Source organism: Equus quagga, chromosome 16 (assembly GCF_021613505.1).
Source record: "Equus quagga isolate Etosha38 chromosome 16, UCLA_HA_Equagga_1.0, whole genome shotgun sequence".
NCBI classification, from domain to species: domain Eukaryota; kingdom Metazoa; phylum Chordata; class Mammalia; order Perissodactyla; family Equidae; genus Equus; species Equus quagga.
The window spans coordinates 38654147-38673617 of NC_060282.1; the positions used below are offsets into that span (position 1 = coordinate 38654147).

The window sequence follows — 19471 nt, forward strand, 5'->3', positions numbered from 1 at the left end:
TCCAAAAAGAGGATATAACACTTGTAAATATCTATGCACTCAACACAGGAGCACCTAAATATATAAATCAATTATTAACAGACATAAAAGGAGAAATCTACACCAACACAATAATAGTAGGGGATTTTAACACCTGACTTACACCTATGGATAGATCATCCAAACAGAAGATCAACAAGGAAACAACTGCCTTAAATGACACAGTAGACCAGCTGGACTTAGTCAATATATGTAGAACATTCTATCCAAAAACCACAGAATACACATTCTTTTCAAATGTACATGGAATATTCTCCAGGACTGATCACATATTAGGTCACAAAGCAAGTCTCAATAAATTTAAGAAGATCGAAATAATACCAAGCATCTTTTCTGACCACAAAAGAGTGAAACCAGAAATCAACTATGGGAATAAAATAAGAAAAGCCACAATTATGTGGAAATTAAACAAAATGCTACTAACAACAATTGGAGTCAATGAAGAAATCAAAGGAGAAATCAGAAATTACCTGGAGACACATGATAGTGAAAATATCACTTGCCAAAATCTATAGGATACAGCAAAAGTGGTTCTAGGAGGGAATTTTATAGCAATTCAGGCCTACTTCAGCAAGCAGGCAAACTCCCAAATAAACAATCTAATAGAGCATCTAAAGGAACTGGAAAAAGAAGAATAAAGCCCAAAATCAGCGGAAGAAAGGAAATAATAAAAATCAGAGCAGAAATAAATGAAATAGAGACTAAAAAAAAATAGAAAAAATTAATAAAATCAAGAGTGGATTCATTGAAAAGATAAATGAAAGTGACAAGCCTTTAGGTAAACTCACCAAGAAAAAAAGAGATAAGGATTAAATAAATAACATCAGAAGTGAAAGAGGAGAAATTGCAATGGACACCTCAGAAATACAAAAGTTTATAAGAGAAGACTATGAAAAGCTATACACCAACAAACTAGATAATCTAGAAGAAATGGATAAATTCTTAGAATCATACAACCTGCCACAACTGGATCAAGAAGAAGTGGAGAATATGAATAAACCAATCGCCAGTAAGGAGATTGAAACAGTAAACAAAAACCTCCCAAAAAATAAAAGTCCAGGAACAAATGGCTTCCCTGGTGAATTCTACCAAACATTTAAAGGAGACTTAATACCTATCTTTCTCAAACTGTTCCAAAAAATTGAAGAGGAAGGGAAGCTTCCCAACTCATTCTACCAAGCCAAGATTATCCTGATACCAAAACCAGACAAGAACACAAAGAAAATTACAGGCCAATATCACTGATGAACATCAATGCAAAAATCCTCAACAATACTAGCAAATCGAATACAATACATTAAAAACATCATACATCATGGTCGACTGGGTTTCATTCCAGGGATGCAGGGATGGTTCAACATCCACAAATCAATCAACTTGATACACTACATTAACAAAATGAAGAACAAAAATCACATGATCATCTCAATAGATGCAGAGAAAGCATTTGACAAGATACAGCACCCACTTATGATGACAACTCTAAATAAAATGGGTATAGAAGGAAAAGACCTCAACATAATAAAGGCCATATATGACAAACCCACAGCTAATATCATTCTCAATGAAGAAAAACTGAAAGCTATCCCTCTAAGAACAGGACCAGACAAGGATGCCCATTTTCACCACTCTTATTTAACACAGTATTGGAAGTCCTAGGCAGAGCAATCGGGCAAGAAAAAGAAATAAAAGGGATCCATAGTGGAAAAGAAAAAGTCAAACTGTCATTATTGGCAGACGATATGATTTTATATATAGAACACCCTAAAGAAACCACTAAAAACCTTTAAGAAATAATAAATGAAAACAGTCAAGTCACAGGATACAAAATCAAGATACAAAAGACAGTTGTGCTTCCATACACTAACAACAAAGTAACAGAAAGAGAAATTAAGAATACAATTCCATTTACAATTGCAACAAAAAGAATAAAATATCCAGGGATAAACTTAACCAAAGAGGAGAAAGATCTGTACACCAATAACTGTAAAACACTGTTGAAAGAAATTGAAGACGCAAAGAAATGGAAAGATATTCCATGCTCTTGGATGGGAAGAATTAACATTGCTAAAATGTCCATACTTCCTAAAGCAATCTATACATTCAACGCAATCCCTACCAAAGTTCCAACAACAGTTTTCAGAGAAATAGAACAAAGAATCCTAAAATTGATATAGAACAACACAAGACCCCAAATAGTCCAAGGAATCCTGAGGAAAAAGATCAAAGCTGGAGGTATCACACTCTCTGATTCCAAAATATATTACAAAGCTATAGTAACCAAATAGCATGGTACTGGTACAAAAACAGACACACAGAACAATGGAACAGAATCAAGAGCCCAGAAATAAACCCACACATATATGGATAGCTAATTTTCAACAAGTGAGCCAGGAGTATGCAATGGAGAAAGAAGAGTCTCTTCAATAAATGGTGTTGGGAAAACTGGACAGCCACACGCAAAAGAATGAAAGTAGGCCATTATCTTAGACCATGTACAAAAATTAACTCAAAATGGGTTAAAGACTTGAATGTAAGACCTTAAACCATAAAACGTCTAGAAGGAAAAATAGGCAGTACATTCTTTCACATTGGTCTTAGCAGCATATTTTCAAGTACCATGTCTGACTAGGCAAGGGAAACAAAAGAAAAAATAAACAGATGGGACTATCAAACTAAAAAGCTTCTGCACAGCAAGGGAAACCATCAACAAAACGAAAAGACAACCTAACAAAAGGGAGAAGATATTTGCAAACCATGTATCAGATAAGGGGTTAATATCCAAAATATACAAGGAACTCATCCATCTCAACAACAAAAAAACCAATAACCCAATTAAAAGATGGACAAAAGGTCTGAACAGACATTTCTGTGAAGAAGATATACGGATGACCAACAGGCATATGAAAACATGTTCAACATCATTAACTCTCAGGAAAATGCAAATCAAAACTACAATGAGATATCAACTCACTCCCATCAGAATGGCTATAAGTAACAAGGCGGGAAACAACAGGTGTTGGAGAGGATGTGGAGAGATAGGAACCCTTGTACACTGTTGGTGGGAGTGCAAACTGGTGCAGCCACTATGGAAAACAGTACGGAGTTTCCTCAGAAAATTAAGAATAGATCCACCACATGATCCAGCTATTCCTCTGCTGGTTATTTATCCAAAGAACTTGAAAACACAAATGCGTAAAGACACATGCACCCCTATGTTCATTGCAGCATTATTCACAATAGCCAAGAGTTGGAAGCAACCTAGGTGTCCATCAAGGGATGAATGGATAAAGAAAATGTGGTATATATACACAATGGAATACTACTCAACCATAATAAATGATGGGGCTGGCCCAGCAGCGCAGCAGTTAAGTTCGCACGTTCCGCTTCTCGGCAGCCTGGGGTTCACCAGTTCGGATCTCGGGTGCGGACATGGCACTGCTTGGCACACCACGCTGTAGTAGGCATCCCACATATAAAGTACAGGAAGATGGGCATGGATGTTAGCTCAGGGCCAAGCTTCCTTAGCAAAAAGAGGAGGACTGGCAGTAGTTAGCTCAGGGCTAACCTTCCTCAAAAAAAAAAAAAAGAAAGAAAAGAAATGATGAAATCCAGCCATTTGTGACAACATGGATGGACCTCAAGGATATTACGCTGAGTGAAATAAGTCAGAGAGAGAAAGTCAGATACTGTATGATCTCACTCATAAGTAGAAGATAAAAACAACGACAAACACACACATAGCAACAGAGATTGGATTGGTAGTTACCAGAGGGGAAGGTGGGAAGAAGGAGGGCAAAAGAGATGATTAGGCACAAGTGTGGTGATAGATTGTAATTAGTCTTTGGGTGGTGAACAGGATGTAACCTACACAGAATTCAAAATAAATTAAGATGTACACCTAATAAAATAAAATAAAATTCAAGAAAAAATAAATTTTAAAAAACAAATATAGAAGGTGCTTAAATCCATGGAAAAGAATGAGATTAGTTCAGGAAAGAGTTTAGGAAAAGAAGGGAATCCAAGGTTTGATCAGTGAGAACGCCAACATTTAGAAATCCATTACAAAACTGGTGCAGCCACTAAGGAAAGGAGTATGAAGATTCCTCAAAAAATTAAGAATAGAACTATTATATGATCCAGCTATTCTACTTCCAGGTAGTTATCCAAAGAGCATGAAAACACGAATGTGTAAAGACGTTTGCATTCCTATGTTCACTGCAGCATTATTCACAATAGCCAAGAACTGGAAACAACCTTAAGTGCCCAGTAATGGATGAATGGATAAAGAAGATGTAGTACATGTATACAATGGACTAATATTCAGCCATAAAAAAGATGAAATCTTGCCATTTGGAACAACATGGACGGACCTTGAGGGTATTACTCTAAGCGAAATAACTGAGATGGAGAAAGTCAAATATTGTATGATTTCACTCATAAGTAGAAGATAAAAACAACAACAACAACAAACACACAGATACAGAGATTAGATTGGTAGTTACCAGAGGGGAAATGGGGAGGGAGGAGGGAGAAAGAGGTAGTAGGACATGTGTACAGTAACAAATGGTAGGTAGTTTTTGGGTGATGAACACGACATAGTCTACACAGAAATTGAAATATAATGATGTACACCTGAAATTTATATAATGTTATAAACCAGTGTTACTTCAATAAAAAAGAAAAAAATTTACAAAAAAGAAGGAAGCAGCAAATTTCTTCTCTTTTTTCTCTTTTTATCTAAAAAAACTTAATGATCCTTCAAGGTCAACTCTTCTGTAAAGTCTTCAACCACACAGACAAAAGTAGTCACTTTCTTACCTGTACCTCTCTTAGCTCTCTATTAATACTACTGTTCTTAATGTGATGTATCATAATCATTTATTTAAGTGCACAGTTAAACATTACTTATTGGTTTCTTGAGAAATGCTTTGGTGGTCTTTGCATTCACAGTATCTACCTCATCACCTAAAACATAGTAATCATTTATTAAAATATTAAAAATTAACAAAAAATGGCAAACCTATTTCACTAAGTTTTCAATATGAAAAAAGATTGGAATAATAAGCACAACATAGTACACTGATGTGCACATAAAATACCAAATAGTCAAGTTTTTGAAAACATCATTTGATTGCTAACATAATAAAATAAGGATAAAACATGTAATAAAATAATAAAAGACTCTATGTTCATATCCAGCCTTGGTGGTTAAGATTTGGTGCTCTCACTGAGACCTGGGTTTGTTTCCTGGTTATAGAACCACTCCACCCATCTGTCAGTTGTCATACTGCGGCAGTTGTGTGTTGCTGTGATGCTGAAAGCTATGCCATCAGTATTTCAAATACCAGCAGAGTCACCTATGGTGGACTTTCATGGGAGCTTCGAGACTAAGACAGACTAAGAACAAGAACCTGGCCACCCACTTTCGAAAAAGCTGGCCATGAAAGCCCTATGAACAGCAGTGCAGCATTGTCTGATACAGCACCAGAAGGTGAGAGGATGGGGCAAAAAGACTGGGCAAGGTTCTGCTCTGCTGTACACAGGGTTGCTAGAAGTCAGAATTGACTCCACAGCACTAACAAAACTGTGTCCATAGTTTCCAGAAGAATTTATTTCCACTTTTCTGCTTGAAACAACAAACTCTTTTTTTAATAAAAAAGATCTACATGACTTTCAAAATGTATTTAATAAAGAAAAGGAAAAGTTTATGCTTTTTGACAACTTAACGTAATATGAAATTTGATGTAGCACAATTTTAATATTTGGTACATATTAGAACTAATGTGATTAGATAAAATGCCTTTTCAATCAGCCACACAAAGAAAGGATTAAAAATGTCCAGAATCTAAGGAAATTCTAACATGACATTAAAATTAAACCATAACTCAAAGTAACAGAAGGTAAATCTGATGCAACACAGCACAACAAGTCAAGGACCAACTGATTCTGAAGAAGCCTTTGTTTCTGTTGTTCAAGGAAAAGCAAACATAAAGGAAAGAAACAAGTACCTTTGCAACCGTTATTCTCCATCGTATACAAGTAATCCATATAAAAAGCCCCAAACCTCTGCATTCCAGCTATCTCAGTGTATGTCTCCTGCCAACAAAGCAAAGCAAACAGAACACATATTGGATAGAAGACACTTTTGAGTGTAAAACCTGATAGGTCAAGAATCAGATACACATCCTTACGCAGAATGTGTACCAACTCAAAGGATTATCAAAACAAAAGAACGTAGGTTATTCAAAGAATTCACTTCTAAGCAAAGGTAATGTTACCTCTACTATAGACCACACAAAAGGACGTCCATAATTCTACTAGACATTCTGACTACTTTATCAATAATGTCCGGTTAATGAATACCTATAATGGAGTAGGATAATACACTCCTGACGTTTATCACCATCACAAAACTGTCTAATAATGTATACTCTCAAATAGAGTTAATCCTTAAATATTTAAGTAGACTTATGAAACAAACACTAATATATACTAAAAGATCAGAAATGTATGATAGTTATGCAGGTCAAAATTAAATTCTTTACTTTCAACTATAAACCTAAGTCTGTAGTGAAAAGACTTAAAATGTAAATTATTTATTCTATTATACTAATCTTCAGGTACCTTTTTTCAATTTTTAAATTTATTCCATAAAAAGTTCATTAATATAATCTTACATGAAAAATTTAAATAATACCAAGACATATACATAGTAAAATGTGGAATTCTTCATCTCTTCCCATTAATCCCACACCCTAGAAGTAACTGGAATTAAGAGAGATAACTCTATGTTTCTTCCATGACTATTTCAAAAGTAGAGAATGCATACACAAACTAACTGTGGTTACATGCTATAGAAAAGCAGAGAACTTGTGCATTCCTCAAACCTCTAGATGTAGAAGCTGGATGAAAATACTCCAAACGTTTGAATAAACAACTAGCACTCAGAATATATTATTTGAGAAGAAAGATGGCAATCATAGGTATTCACATGAAGTGTCTCCCCATCACAGCCTAGAATTTGGCTCCAATTTATATTCTCTCACCTTATGATGAGCTGCATCCAAGATAAATTCTGCACGAGTACCATTATTTTCTGGGCTTCGGTAATCAAACAATGAATTTGTAAGGTATGTCAAACCTTTCATACTCAAATTTTCACCACAAATGAAGAAACAGGCTTCCTGAAAATGAATGCAAAAATTCTGAACAGGAGGAAAAATCATTAGATTTGTTAAAGAAAATAAAACCTTGGTTTTATAACACCCATTCAGTAGTCCATAGAAATCACTACAACTTGAAGTCCTGTAAAAAGACAAGGAATGCTGTCTCCATTTTCACTGCCTATTTTGGCAAAGAACATTTTAACAAACCAAAAAGGAACTCCAAGTAGCTGCCATAAACAAGAAAGAAGAACATTTATGAATTGGAAAGTATTTGAAACTACTGTCCAGGTGTTAAGTGCTACCAACTTTCTAAATTCCCCTAAGCTCTATAATTTCTTACAGGGGAAAACAGTAAAGTTCCTCTCTCAAGCCAAAGATATATGAAGTCTAACAGATTTTTTGGTAAGGTTAAACACTTCAATAAGTACTTCATTATCCCCGCATTCTATCCAAAAAAGGGAGGAAAAGGGGAAATTTTGACTTACAGTTTCACTTCGACTCATATTCTCTTCAAAATCTTTAACACCCATAATTCCTTTAAGGCACATGGCTCTGCAACCTACAAAACCAATCTGGCAATCAAAGAAAGGCTCTCCCATCATAAGGGCCTATAAGAGAAAGGAAACATTAGAACTAAGAACTTGAATTTCATAAAAATGTTACAGGCCCTCCTTTTAGAATTTCTAAAGTCGAAACATCTTCAGGATTATGGCCTTTGCAAATTTATTCTCCTAAGATTATAAGCCCTATTAAGGTAAGAAACATCTTACTTGTCTCCATATCCTCACATCTTTGTATCCTCAATGACCAGCACTTCATGAAACATTAATTCACACAAACATATGAATGCACATATGAAACACATGAACATAGGAAAGTAAAATGAAAGAACAAATTGATGTTGCATATTACTGTAAAACCTTTGTTAACGGAATAATTATTTCAACCAATGCTACTGACCACTAAAATACAAATATAAAACTATAAATACATTTTCAAACATACTAATGATAAAAAACTGTTTATTAAATATTAATTTTAAAGACCATTCAAAAGTTTAAAAATATATGTTCAATGTTGAAAGATTACCTCAACTGTAGTTCCTTCTTGTTCCCAACACAATACTTCTTTAGATTTGACTTTCTGAGGGCTGTAATAACTACTCTCAGCTTGCATTTCAGTAAGCTAAGAGACAACATAAGAATATTAAGAAAGTCAAATTAGTATTAAATGGCAATAAACTGTCATTATTATGATGAATTGATGGAAACAAGGCCAAGTTTAAGATTCCGGAAAATTAATTATTAAGCAGGAAAACAGGTGCAACAAAAACAGCTGTAACAGATTATCCATGGTATAAAAGTTGAATACACTATTCTAAGCTGATATAGAGAATTTAAATCCCACCTTATTTTATTTAACTACTTTTTCTTAACAACATTGCTTTAAAAAGTGATAGCTGTGTAGCTATAACAGACTCATAGTCATAAAATGGCTCAAATATCCTGCCAAAAATTTACATATGTTTTAACCTCATCTCATTTTTCTATCCACTAATATATTCAGCCAGGTTTAGTTTAATCATTTCAAAGTAATCAAACAGAAAACTGTGAAGAAAACACAAATAGATTCAACAAAACTTTTTCTAGTTCTGAGGGGAGTAGCTTCACGAGTGTTTACTTACAAAGTATGCATCTTGTATGTCTCATAGATTCATTCAATAATGCAAATATTGAGTGTCTGCAAGATAAAAGTACTAATCTAGACGCTGACAAAAAAAAATTCTTGCTCCTCTGAAGCTTACAACGTATTATTTGTATGTATCCAAAAATTAGATAATTTAAATTATTTTTAGAAGATACTTTTCTAAATGCAATGTGGTATCCTGGTTTGGATCATGTTACAGAAAAAGGACATTATGAAACACTCAATTAAAGTCTGGAATTTAAAAGTAATCCACCAATGCTGGCTTCCTAGTTTTGACAAATGACAGTGTAAGACATTAACAATATGGGATACTGGGTAAGTAGTATATGTGAACTCTCTGCACTATGTTTGCAACTTTTCTGTAAATCTAAAACTATTCCAAAATAAAGATGTTATTTTTTTAAAAAAGGTATTCTGCCCATGTTTGCTATGATTCAGCAACCCTTATTCTTGTGAAATGGATATATTCTTCAAACTTAAATAAAAAGTCAAAGATCACATTTTTAAAAAAACAATAACTTGGGTTAAATACAACTTATTGAACTGAAAAGTTATAATTTTAAGCATGATAATCTCTTTATACTGAGAATCAACTAATTATTCTCATTTTTTCTAACAGTTCTTTATATAAGCTCTATTTCTTGGATGCTTCTAGAAGTAGTGCACACAATGTTGCTGTTTTAAAGAACAACTCTATAATCTAAAATGCTACAGTAAAATTGAGTATTTTAAACTTGATCACCCCTCAGCTGTCTACAATTATTGTAGAGAAAAAGCAATTAATTGATTAAAAGGACTCAGGCATTACAAGAATAATTTTCAACATTATTAAAAAATGCTACATATAATTTGGCATGATTTTGTTGGATTGGTATCAACTGTTCAGAATGCTAATGCAGAAACCTGACCTTATTTTCTGACCAAAATACGAACCACAAATTAATTCCATACATTCTTCAAATCCAAGCTGAACAATGAATTCTAATGTTTTCCTCCTAAATATCAACATATTTCCCTTAGAGAAATCTTAGAGAGATCTAAATGTTTCAAATTTTTAAAAAGATGTATTAACTAATGACACGGTTTTACAATTTATGGACCTCTCCCAACTGTATTATCTCTCTGACCTGATTTTGTACTACTTCCACACTAGCTCACTTTGCTCTGACCCCACTGGCCTCCATGCTATTCCTTGAACTTTTGGAGCCTTTATATTTTCTATTTCTAGAATGTTCATTACCACGTATCTACAAAGCTTCCTCTTTCACTGGTCTTTGCTTCAATATCCCCTTCCTATTCAGGCTTTCCCCGATCACCCAACTTTAAATTGCATAATCCCCTCCCCTCTAGTGGAGGCATCCACTATTCCTCTTCCCTCTCTATTTTTTCTACACAGCCTTTGGTACCAATGGGTATACTATATATCTCATTTGTTTATAATAACAATTTATGTTTTAAGAGGCAGGGCTTTATATCTGATCTGTTCACTGTGATATCTCTAGAGACAGAACAGTGCCTAGCACATAGATGGTATTAATATACATTTGTTGATGAATTAGATACTGTTCAGGAATATTACATGTGTAGTAATACTATCGTAAAAAGCCAAGGAATAAATAACCCCAAATTAAAGTTGGAGTGTATTTGAGGGGCAGAGAAGACAATATATAATCAAAGAACAACACATAAGGGGTAGCAAAGTACTAGTAATTTTATATTTCTGAAAATAAAAGGGTAATAAAAAAAACTTAATCTTTAACCTGAAAATAACTATTACATAATCTTTTTTGAGCATATATTTTACACGCATTGTTGACAGAGGAAGTGGTCAAAGTAGGTTATGCAATGCTGAAAAACAGAGCTAGATGAGGATCTGGATAAGAAACTGGACTGTCTTGAAGAGTGAAAGAGAGGTGAGGAAAGAGAGAAGCTGTATACGAACAACCCTTTAAAGAAATTCTGTAATGAAAGAGAGGACAGAGATGAAACAGTAGCCGGAGGGGTGTATGAATTCACAGGAGATTTTTAATGTGCATTTCTTTTTTAATGGAAATATTAAGGCATCTTTGTATGCCAATTGAAAGATCAAGTAGGGAGAGAAAAACTTTCCGTGAAGCTGACAAAAAATGAAAGTAGAGAAAGCCTTAAGAAGATAGGAAGAGATCAGAATTCAAAGATTTCAGATGAGGGGACATATAATTTTATAAAGTAATGACCGTAAGACTCTATCTTACATCTACTGAGCAAAAAACAAATTTTAAGCTAGATCCTTACTAGAAATCAAAATTTAAGCATTAAAGTTCAGAGAGATATGAACAGCAAGAAAAAGGAAACCTACTTTGAAAGTCACAGTTGCCTTTGTACAATAAAATCCTATAGAAACAATAGGATCCTTCAACGTCTGTGCTTTTTGCTGATGTGTGGTTGATGTAGGATCATTCCCAAGGTGGTCTTCCTCACCATCATCATAACTCACAATTGCAGGCACAAATGACCAGGCCCATGATACCCATCCCTGTGGCTGCTCATCCTCTTGCTGTGAATATAGCTCTTGTCCTTTGTACTGAGAAGGATACTGCATATCTATTCTTGTTTCATCTTCAGCACCTATCAATCAAAATAAAGTCATTTTAAATAAATCAAGAGGATTTAACTAAGAGGAAAATTAGGAACATAAATTCTATAAAAATGCTTCTCCCACCTCCTTCTTTCTACATATAAAGTATGAACAAATCACACATTTGGTTGTTATTTAGCATTACCACTTTCAAGTGTCTATACATTGGACTGTGTCAATCTCCTTTCATAGGCCATAATTAAGGTTATATGGGGAGCAGTTTATCACACAATTTTAAATGTATCTGATAAACACAAGAATAAATTCATTCCTTAGCATTTTACTCATTAATTTTAAAAATTTACACCAAAGAAACCACCTCCCAAAAACAGGGCTAAAGTGATGAAAAACTGACTTTTCTCAGAAACATACCATCAGAAAGATCCAAGAAAAGTTCTTGATTTCATGATGCACCCAAGGGAGAAAGAGAATAGCAAGTGCTCCTAGGCAAAATGCACCCCCTCAAAAAAAGAATTAGCCCAAAGGATGAAAGTAAATATTATAATAAAACTATTTTTATATATAGTTAAGAAAAACAATAGTGTTGGGGACTCTTTCTTATTGGGAGGTGACATAAATTAGTATCTTTCCTAGTCTATAGATAAAGAAGTTATAGCAAAGAACTTTTATTTGGTTACAAAATTGCAGACTAAGGATTTAAATTCCAACCACTCATTTCATCTTTGTAAAAACAAACTCCATCAGAATTCCTTAACATTATTCTAATGATACAAACAAAAGAGGCATATGATTATGGAATTTAGGGAAAAAATTACTTTTTAAAAAATTCAAGGTATAAGTGGTCTCTAGTAGATTAAGGCATATCTACTCTTCAGTGATAAATCTATAAACCACATATTCTGTTAAATATTATCCTCATTCAGATCCACTTCTAGGTTTTCTGGCTAGAAAAACTTCATAACTTTTTTAATCTTTATGACAGAAGACTCTTGGAACATCCTACACTTACAGGTTACAACACATGGCCATTTACCTTCTTTCGTCTGGTAAGGAAAAGACTTTATAAGTAGAAATTAGAGTAATTGGTACTAAACTATAGTACCAACAAACCTCAGCCATCTTACTTCAAAATAAATTGTAAAAGTTACAAATCCAGAAAATTGTTTACATAATCTTTATATCTTGCTGTTTAACCATAAACATTATAGAAGATTCTATTGGGGAATAAATAAAGCCTATTATTAACCGTCCCTAGTAAGAGCTCAAATTGGACATGATTAGTGAATATCATCTTGGTTATAAAACAAGAACTCAGGTCACCTCAACCCAAGAAGCAGTGTCCAAGCTGGGTCCATAGAGCTGGACTCTGGACCCCTTGTCTAAATCATTAAAACAGAAGGGGTATCCACTGCTTCATCTTTTGAAACAAAAGAAAGAAACATCACTAAGAGAGGTCTGAGAAACTGGTCACTATAATTTATACTTAATATTAATTAAAAAGAGGGGTTTTGATGAAAGATGCTTTAAAAGTTCCAAATCTTTGTTCACTGCCTTGTAAAAAGAATGAACTAGGGCCTGGAAAATAAAAAAGCATTTCCTTGATCTCTGGTCAGAATTTCCTAAAATACTCTTTTCCTTTGGAACAGTGCATCTTAATCTGGGGCCCTTTAATAGAATTCAGGAACTCCATGAATTTCATTGGAAAAATATATGTTAAGTACTTAACTAAAATGTAGCATTCTTTTAATTATGAATGTAGATAACAAACCACAGTTGCATCAGCAGTACCTTCAACTCTAAAACCTACAGAAATCACAAATAAATCAAATAACAGCTATGAAGCTATCTCAAAATAGCATCTACACACATTACATATACTGTGAAACTATGAGAGCTATTAGAATTCCTGCTATTTCATTATGTAATGTGTTAACATAGAAGCACATATAAAACAACAATAAAAAAATACATGAAATAATGGTTTTCAGACACTGGATATCAGGCTATGGAGACCAGTGAGTCCAGAGAAATGGAAAACAAGAGAAGTGAGCTCTATGATTGCCCCAGCTTACTCCCTGGAATGAGTTCCTAAGCCACAGCCAAGAAAGAGGGAATCCAAGAAGAGCTCAGCAGACTCCTTATATGAGAAGACAGGAGTGAATCCAGGTAACCTAAGGTGCCTAGAGTTTGCAGGGCAGAGCAGCAAACAAGAAAGACTTGCTCAGAGAGAGCACTCCTGAGATCTGTAGAGGATCCTGCTCCAGTCTGCAGCTGAGTATTAATCAGTTTCATGTAAGGAAACTACTGAAGCCATGAAAAGAACCACCACAAAGGAGCAAAGGGACAATCCCTAAGACTCAGAATTTGGAATAGTCTGTGTCCCCACCAGGAAACAAGAAAGAAACCTTTAATTCACAGGGCACCTGGCAAAGTACTCAAAAGGATAATTGTCTCTGTAGTGAGACACAACTGGGCTTAACCTAATGGTTGCTCTGATCCCATCTGAAAAACCTCTAAAGCAAGACAAGTTAATTAAATTGTTTCCAAGTAACTAAACTGTTTGCTAGAATACAAAAACATCCAGCACCCACAAGATAAAATTCACAATGTCTAGCATCGAATTAAAAATTATCAGGCATGTAAAGAAGCAGGAAAATACAACACGGAATAAAGAAAAAAGTTAGTATATAGAAAAAGACCTAGGAATGACACAGTTCATAGCATTAGTAAGGAGGACATAAAACAGCTACAGAAACAAAATGCAATATTCAAGAAAGCATAAACAAGGAGAGATATGACAGATATACATTTTAAAAAATCCAAATTGAAGGTCTAGAGAGGAAAAATACAGTATTCAAGATGAAATATAAACCAGATGGGATTAATAGCAGATTAGATACACAAGATTAGTGAACTTGAATAGAAATAGAAACTATCAAAAATGAAACACAGAAAAGGAAAAAGAAAAAAAAATGAACAGAGCATCAGAGAGCTCTGTTAAACTTCAAGCAGCCTAATATATATGTAATTGGAGTCCCCATAGGAGGAGAGAGAGGAACTGAAAAAGATATTTGAAGAAATAATGCCCCCAACTTTTCTAAGTATATATGAAAACAACCCACAGACCTAAAAACCTTAATGTATTCCAAGCACAAGTAACATGAAGAAAAGACACGAAGGCATATCAAAATTAGGATGCTTAAAATCTTCTACAAAGAGGTTCACAGGGTTTACCAGAGTGTCAAAGGAGTCCACAGCACAAACAATAAAAGGTTAAGGATTCCTGCTTTAGAGAGATGATAAAAGTAACTCAGACTTCTCTGGAAGCAAATAGTGGAGCTGCTTCCTCCCTTTTTTAATACACACAAAAAATGACCTTCTTAGATCACAGAAAGCAATAGCCATAAAGGAAAAATTTGAAAGTCACCTTTCATCAAAATTTAAAACTTTGGTCAAGAGACACTTATTAAAAAATGAAACAGGCAAGTCACAGACTGGCAAAAAATATTCCCAAAACTTGTATATGACAAAGCACTTGAATTCAGAATATATAAAGAACTACAAATCAGGAATGAAACCAAAAAAAGGTTTAAAAGTAGGCAAGTATTTAACATATACTTCACAAAGGTAGATATATTAATAACCACATGAAAAAGTTCAAAATAATTTCTTATCAGGGAAATGCAAATTAAAACCACAATGAGATACCACAACGTGTCTACCAGAATGGCAAAAAGTAACAAAAAGACTGACAACACCAAATGTTGGTAAGGATGTGGAGCAATTAGAACTCTCATACATTATTGATGGGAATGTAAAATGGCACAACCACTTTGGAAAAAAGGAGGAGTAGTTTCTTTAAGAAAAAAAACTAAGCACACAATTCCACTCTTAAGTATTTACCCAAGAGAAAGAATAGCACATGTATACAAGACACTTGTAGAATAATGTTCAAAAGAGCTTTATTCATAATAGCCAAAACTGGAAATAGTCCAATCATCCATCAATAGGAGAATGGCTAAATAAACTATGGTATATTCATACAATGTACCTAGCCATAAAAAGGAAAGAACTACTGATATATGCAACAACACAGATGAGTCCCCAAAATATTATGCCTTTAGGGCAGCGAAAATACCCTGTATGATACCATAATGATGAATACATGTCATTATACATTTGTCCAAACCCACAGAATGTACAACACCAAGAGTAAGCCATAAACTATGGCCTATGGGTGATAAAGATGTGTCAATGTAGGTTCATCAATTGTAACAAATGTACAACTCTAGAGGGGATGCTGACAATGGGAAAAGGCTATGCATGTGCAAGGGCAAGGAGTATATGCGAAATCTCTGTACCCACCCTTCAATTTTGCTTTGAACCTACAACTGTTCTAAAAAAATAAAGTCTTAAAGTTTAAAAAAATCAAAAGTAAAAAAAACATTATGCTGGCGCTGGCCCTGTGGCCATGTGGTTAATAAGTTCACGCGCTCTGCTTCAAGGCCCAGGGTTCACCGGTTCTGATCCTGAGCACGGACCTACACACCGCTCATCAAGCCATGCTATGGCAGCATCCCACAGAGAAGAACTAGAATGACTTACAACCAGGATATACAACTACATACTGGGGGTTGGGGAGAAAAAAAAAAACAAAGAGGAAGATTGGCAACAGATGTTAGCTTAGGGCCAATCTTCTCCACCAAAACAGCATACCTTAAAAATAAAATAAAATTAATGTTAGCTATTAAGATAAAAAGAAAAAAATATTATGCTTAATGAAAGAATCCTTTCACAAGAAGTACATACTGTATGATTCCATTTATATGAAATTCTAGAATCAGCAAAACTAATCTACGGTTTCTACAAAAAATCAGAACAGTGTTTTCCTGAGTGCAAGGAGATGGGGAATGACTGGAAAGGGTCATGAGAGAATTTTTTGAGATGTTAATGATCTATAACTTGATGGTATTTTATATGACACAAGTGCATGCATTTCTCAAAACATGTTGAATAGTATACTTAAGATTTATGCATTTCACTTTGTAAATTTAACCTTCAAAAAAATAAAAAGAACTATTAATAAATATAAACTCCAGTTAACAATATGTTGCTGAACTCCAGGTGAAGTGTACTGATATCTGCAACTTACTTTGAAAAGCATCAAAAACACTGGTTGAACTGATGAAGAGAGAGATGTTAGACGAACAAAAATAGGATAAAGCAAATGTAACAAAGTATAAATTGTAAAATCTAGATGATGAGCATGTGGGTGTCCACTGCATAACACTTTCAACTTTTCTATATATTTAATTTGTCATCTGGAAAAAACTGAATTTAGCACCTTACATGTGCTAGGTTTTGTTTTAGGTATTATATATTGCTTTGTCTCAGGAGTTCATTGCCTAACATGAATTCACTGTCTAACATGATATAAAGGTATGTTTTATACCTACATATGCTTATTAATGTTCCCTAAGCTTTTTTTTAAGGTGAGAAAATTTTTTAATAAGCTATAATTGAAACACTATAAAATTTGGTCTTTATAAACATTTTATTTTTCCTTTTTCTCCCCAAAGCCCCCCCACTACATAGTTGTGAATTTTTAGTTGTGGGTCCTTCTAGTTGCAGCATGTGGGATGCCTCCTCAGCGTGGCCTGATGAGCAGTGCCATGTCTGTGCCCAGGATTTGAACCGGCGAAAACGTGGGCCACCACAGCAGAGCACACGAACTTAACCACAGCCACAGGGCCAACCCCTTTTTTTTTCACTAAAGATTTTTAAATTTGGTCTTCAAAAGTAAAGAATTCAGTGGTTTTTAATATACTTATAAAATTGTGCAACTATCATCACTATCTAATTTTAGAACATTTTCATCACTCCAAAAAGAAAACTTCTACCCACCAGCAGTCACTTCCTATTCCCTCCTCCCTTCTGACACTGGTTACTATTCTACTTTCTGCTTCTACAGAATAGCCTATTTTGGACATTTCATATAAATGGAATCATACAATGAGTTCATTTTTGACTGGATGCTTTCATTTAAGATGTTTTCAAAGTTCATCATGTTGTAGCATATATCAGTATTTCATTCCTTTGTATGGCTGAATAATATTCCAACGTACAAACATACCAGAATTGTTTATCCATTCATCCGCTGACAAACATTTAGCACTTTTCGGTTATTACGAATTATGCTGCCATGAACATTTACATACTAGTTTTCATGTGGACATTTATTATCAATTCTCTTGTATATATACCTAGGAGTGAAACTGCTGGGTCATATAGCAACTCAGGTTCAACTTTTTGAGGACCTAGATTGTTTTCCAATTTACTATACCATTTTACATCCCCAAGCAACACATATGAGTTCCAATTTCTCCAGATCCTTGCCAACACTTGTTACTTTTGTGTCTTTTTGATTTTAGCCATGCAAGTGGCTGTGAAGTGGTATCTCATTGTGGTTTTGATTCACACTCCCCCTCATGACTAACGATTTTGAGCATCTTTTTACATGCTTTTTGGCCATTTGTGTATCTTTTTTGGATAAATGTCTATTCAGGTCTTTTGTCCACTTTTCAATTGGGTTATTTGTTCCTACATTTTAAATGCCCTTCTCTAAAGACTCTATGGAAATTCTCCTCTCCAAATTCTTCCTGAATCTCAGGCCCAATGACAAGTCAAAGTCAATCATTCCTTTCATCATCTTTCTACTTCAGATCATTCACATCTATTTAATCAAATATCCTATCATTCTACCATACATCATAATTAATTAACTGTTCACATCTCTGTCCATTCCATTGTATCTCAAGATTTTATGGAAAGAAAACACATCTTTTTATCTCTTAATTTTCCCACAATACCAACAGTACTGTCTTAAATACAGTAGGCTTTAGTAAAAGTACAATGAATTGAGCAACTGAAGTTAACCAACCAGGTATCCTTCAATGAAGCATATAGTTAATTAGTTAAGTATAATTAATTATAGTTGTTAATTAAAATTACATATAATAAAGTATTAAGTACACATAATTCAATTAATTAGTTATAATAACTCAGTGATGCTTTGCAGAAAAATTACCAAAAGTATAATTTACCAGGAAATCTTGAGGTTACACTCCCTCAATGTTTATATAACATACATTCTGAACACTTATACCTACTAGTAATATTATTTTTCACATGCACGAAAAAGAATATCAGAATAGTATCCAGCATGTAGAAAATAAAAAAATCAAAGTAGCATCAAACAACCAAAATAAAATCATCCCATCACATTAGAATACTGCAAAACTAAATCTAATCTGTTTTTTTAATTTTCACAATGGTGAAAATACTTTATAAGAACAATAGTTCTAAAATAAAGTTTTTGTTATATTTACCTGTAATGTTTCCTAACATATCTTTATTGTGACAGGGAGGATCTTCTGTTTCTCCATCTTTACAGTTGCCTATTTCACCATAGTAAAGAGCAATCCCAAGCTGCATAATACGGATAAACATAGGCAGCTGTTGATCTGTGATAGAAAGTTTCAAACTCTCTACTAATGTATGAATCTGTATTTTGAAAAAACAAAAACATGAACAAAAGCATGTTCAAAGACAGTACCTTTTAACACAAGTAGAGAAATGTTAAAAGTTTTAAAATAGAATAAAACAGTAATGTCCCAAACATTCCTAATATTTAAGCCAAAATAATAGTTTACTCTAAAATCTTAAGAATTAAAATAAATTTTGCTATGATGATCAACAAACTTTAGAGAGAAATTATACTAAGCCAAATTATACAAATGCAAACAGAAACAATAATGAAAAGATATAGTCACACCAAATCTCTAGGCAACCTTTCCATAAAGTTATGTAACCTAAATACCCACTCTATAACATTAAGAATATGATAATATTCACCCACAAAGCAGAAAGATCTCTGTCACAACCAAGAATAAAGTTTCATGATGTCATTTTAGTAAAA

The 19471-nt window shown here is 33.9% G+C and overlaps 1 protein-coding gene across 6 annotated transcripts in view; it reads right to left on the reverse strand.

The window, feature by feature from the left end:
• The window catches only part of VPS13B (vacuolar protein sorting 13 homolog B), a 784298-nt gene that overhangs the window by 695783 nt on the left and 69044 nt on the right, over window positions 1-19471 (reverse strand). For all 6 annotated transcript variants that reach the window (XM_046642610.1, XM_046642612.1, XM_046642609.1 and 3 more), the window contains 6 exons: window positions 18882-19056; window positions 11254-11522; window positions 8298-8393; window positions 7694-7816; window positions 7089-7226; window positions 6051-6138 (listed from right to left, as the gene is read on the reverse strand). In XM_046642610.1, the coding sequence (XP_046498566.1) occupies window positions 6051-6138; window positions 7089-7226; window positions 7694-7816; window positions 8298-8393; window positions 11254-11522; window positions 18882-19056 (889 nt within the window). The remainder of the gene's footprint in view (window positions 1-6050; window positions 6139-7088; window positions 7227-7693; window positions 7817-8297; window positions 8394-11253; window positions 11523-18881; window positions 19057-19471) is intronic.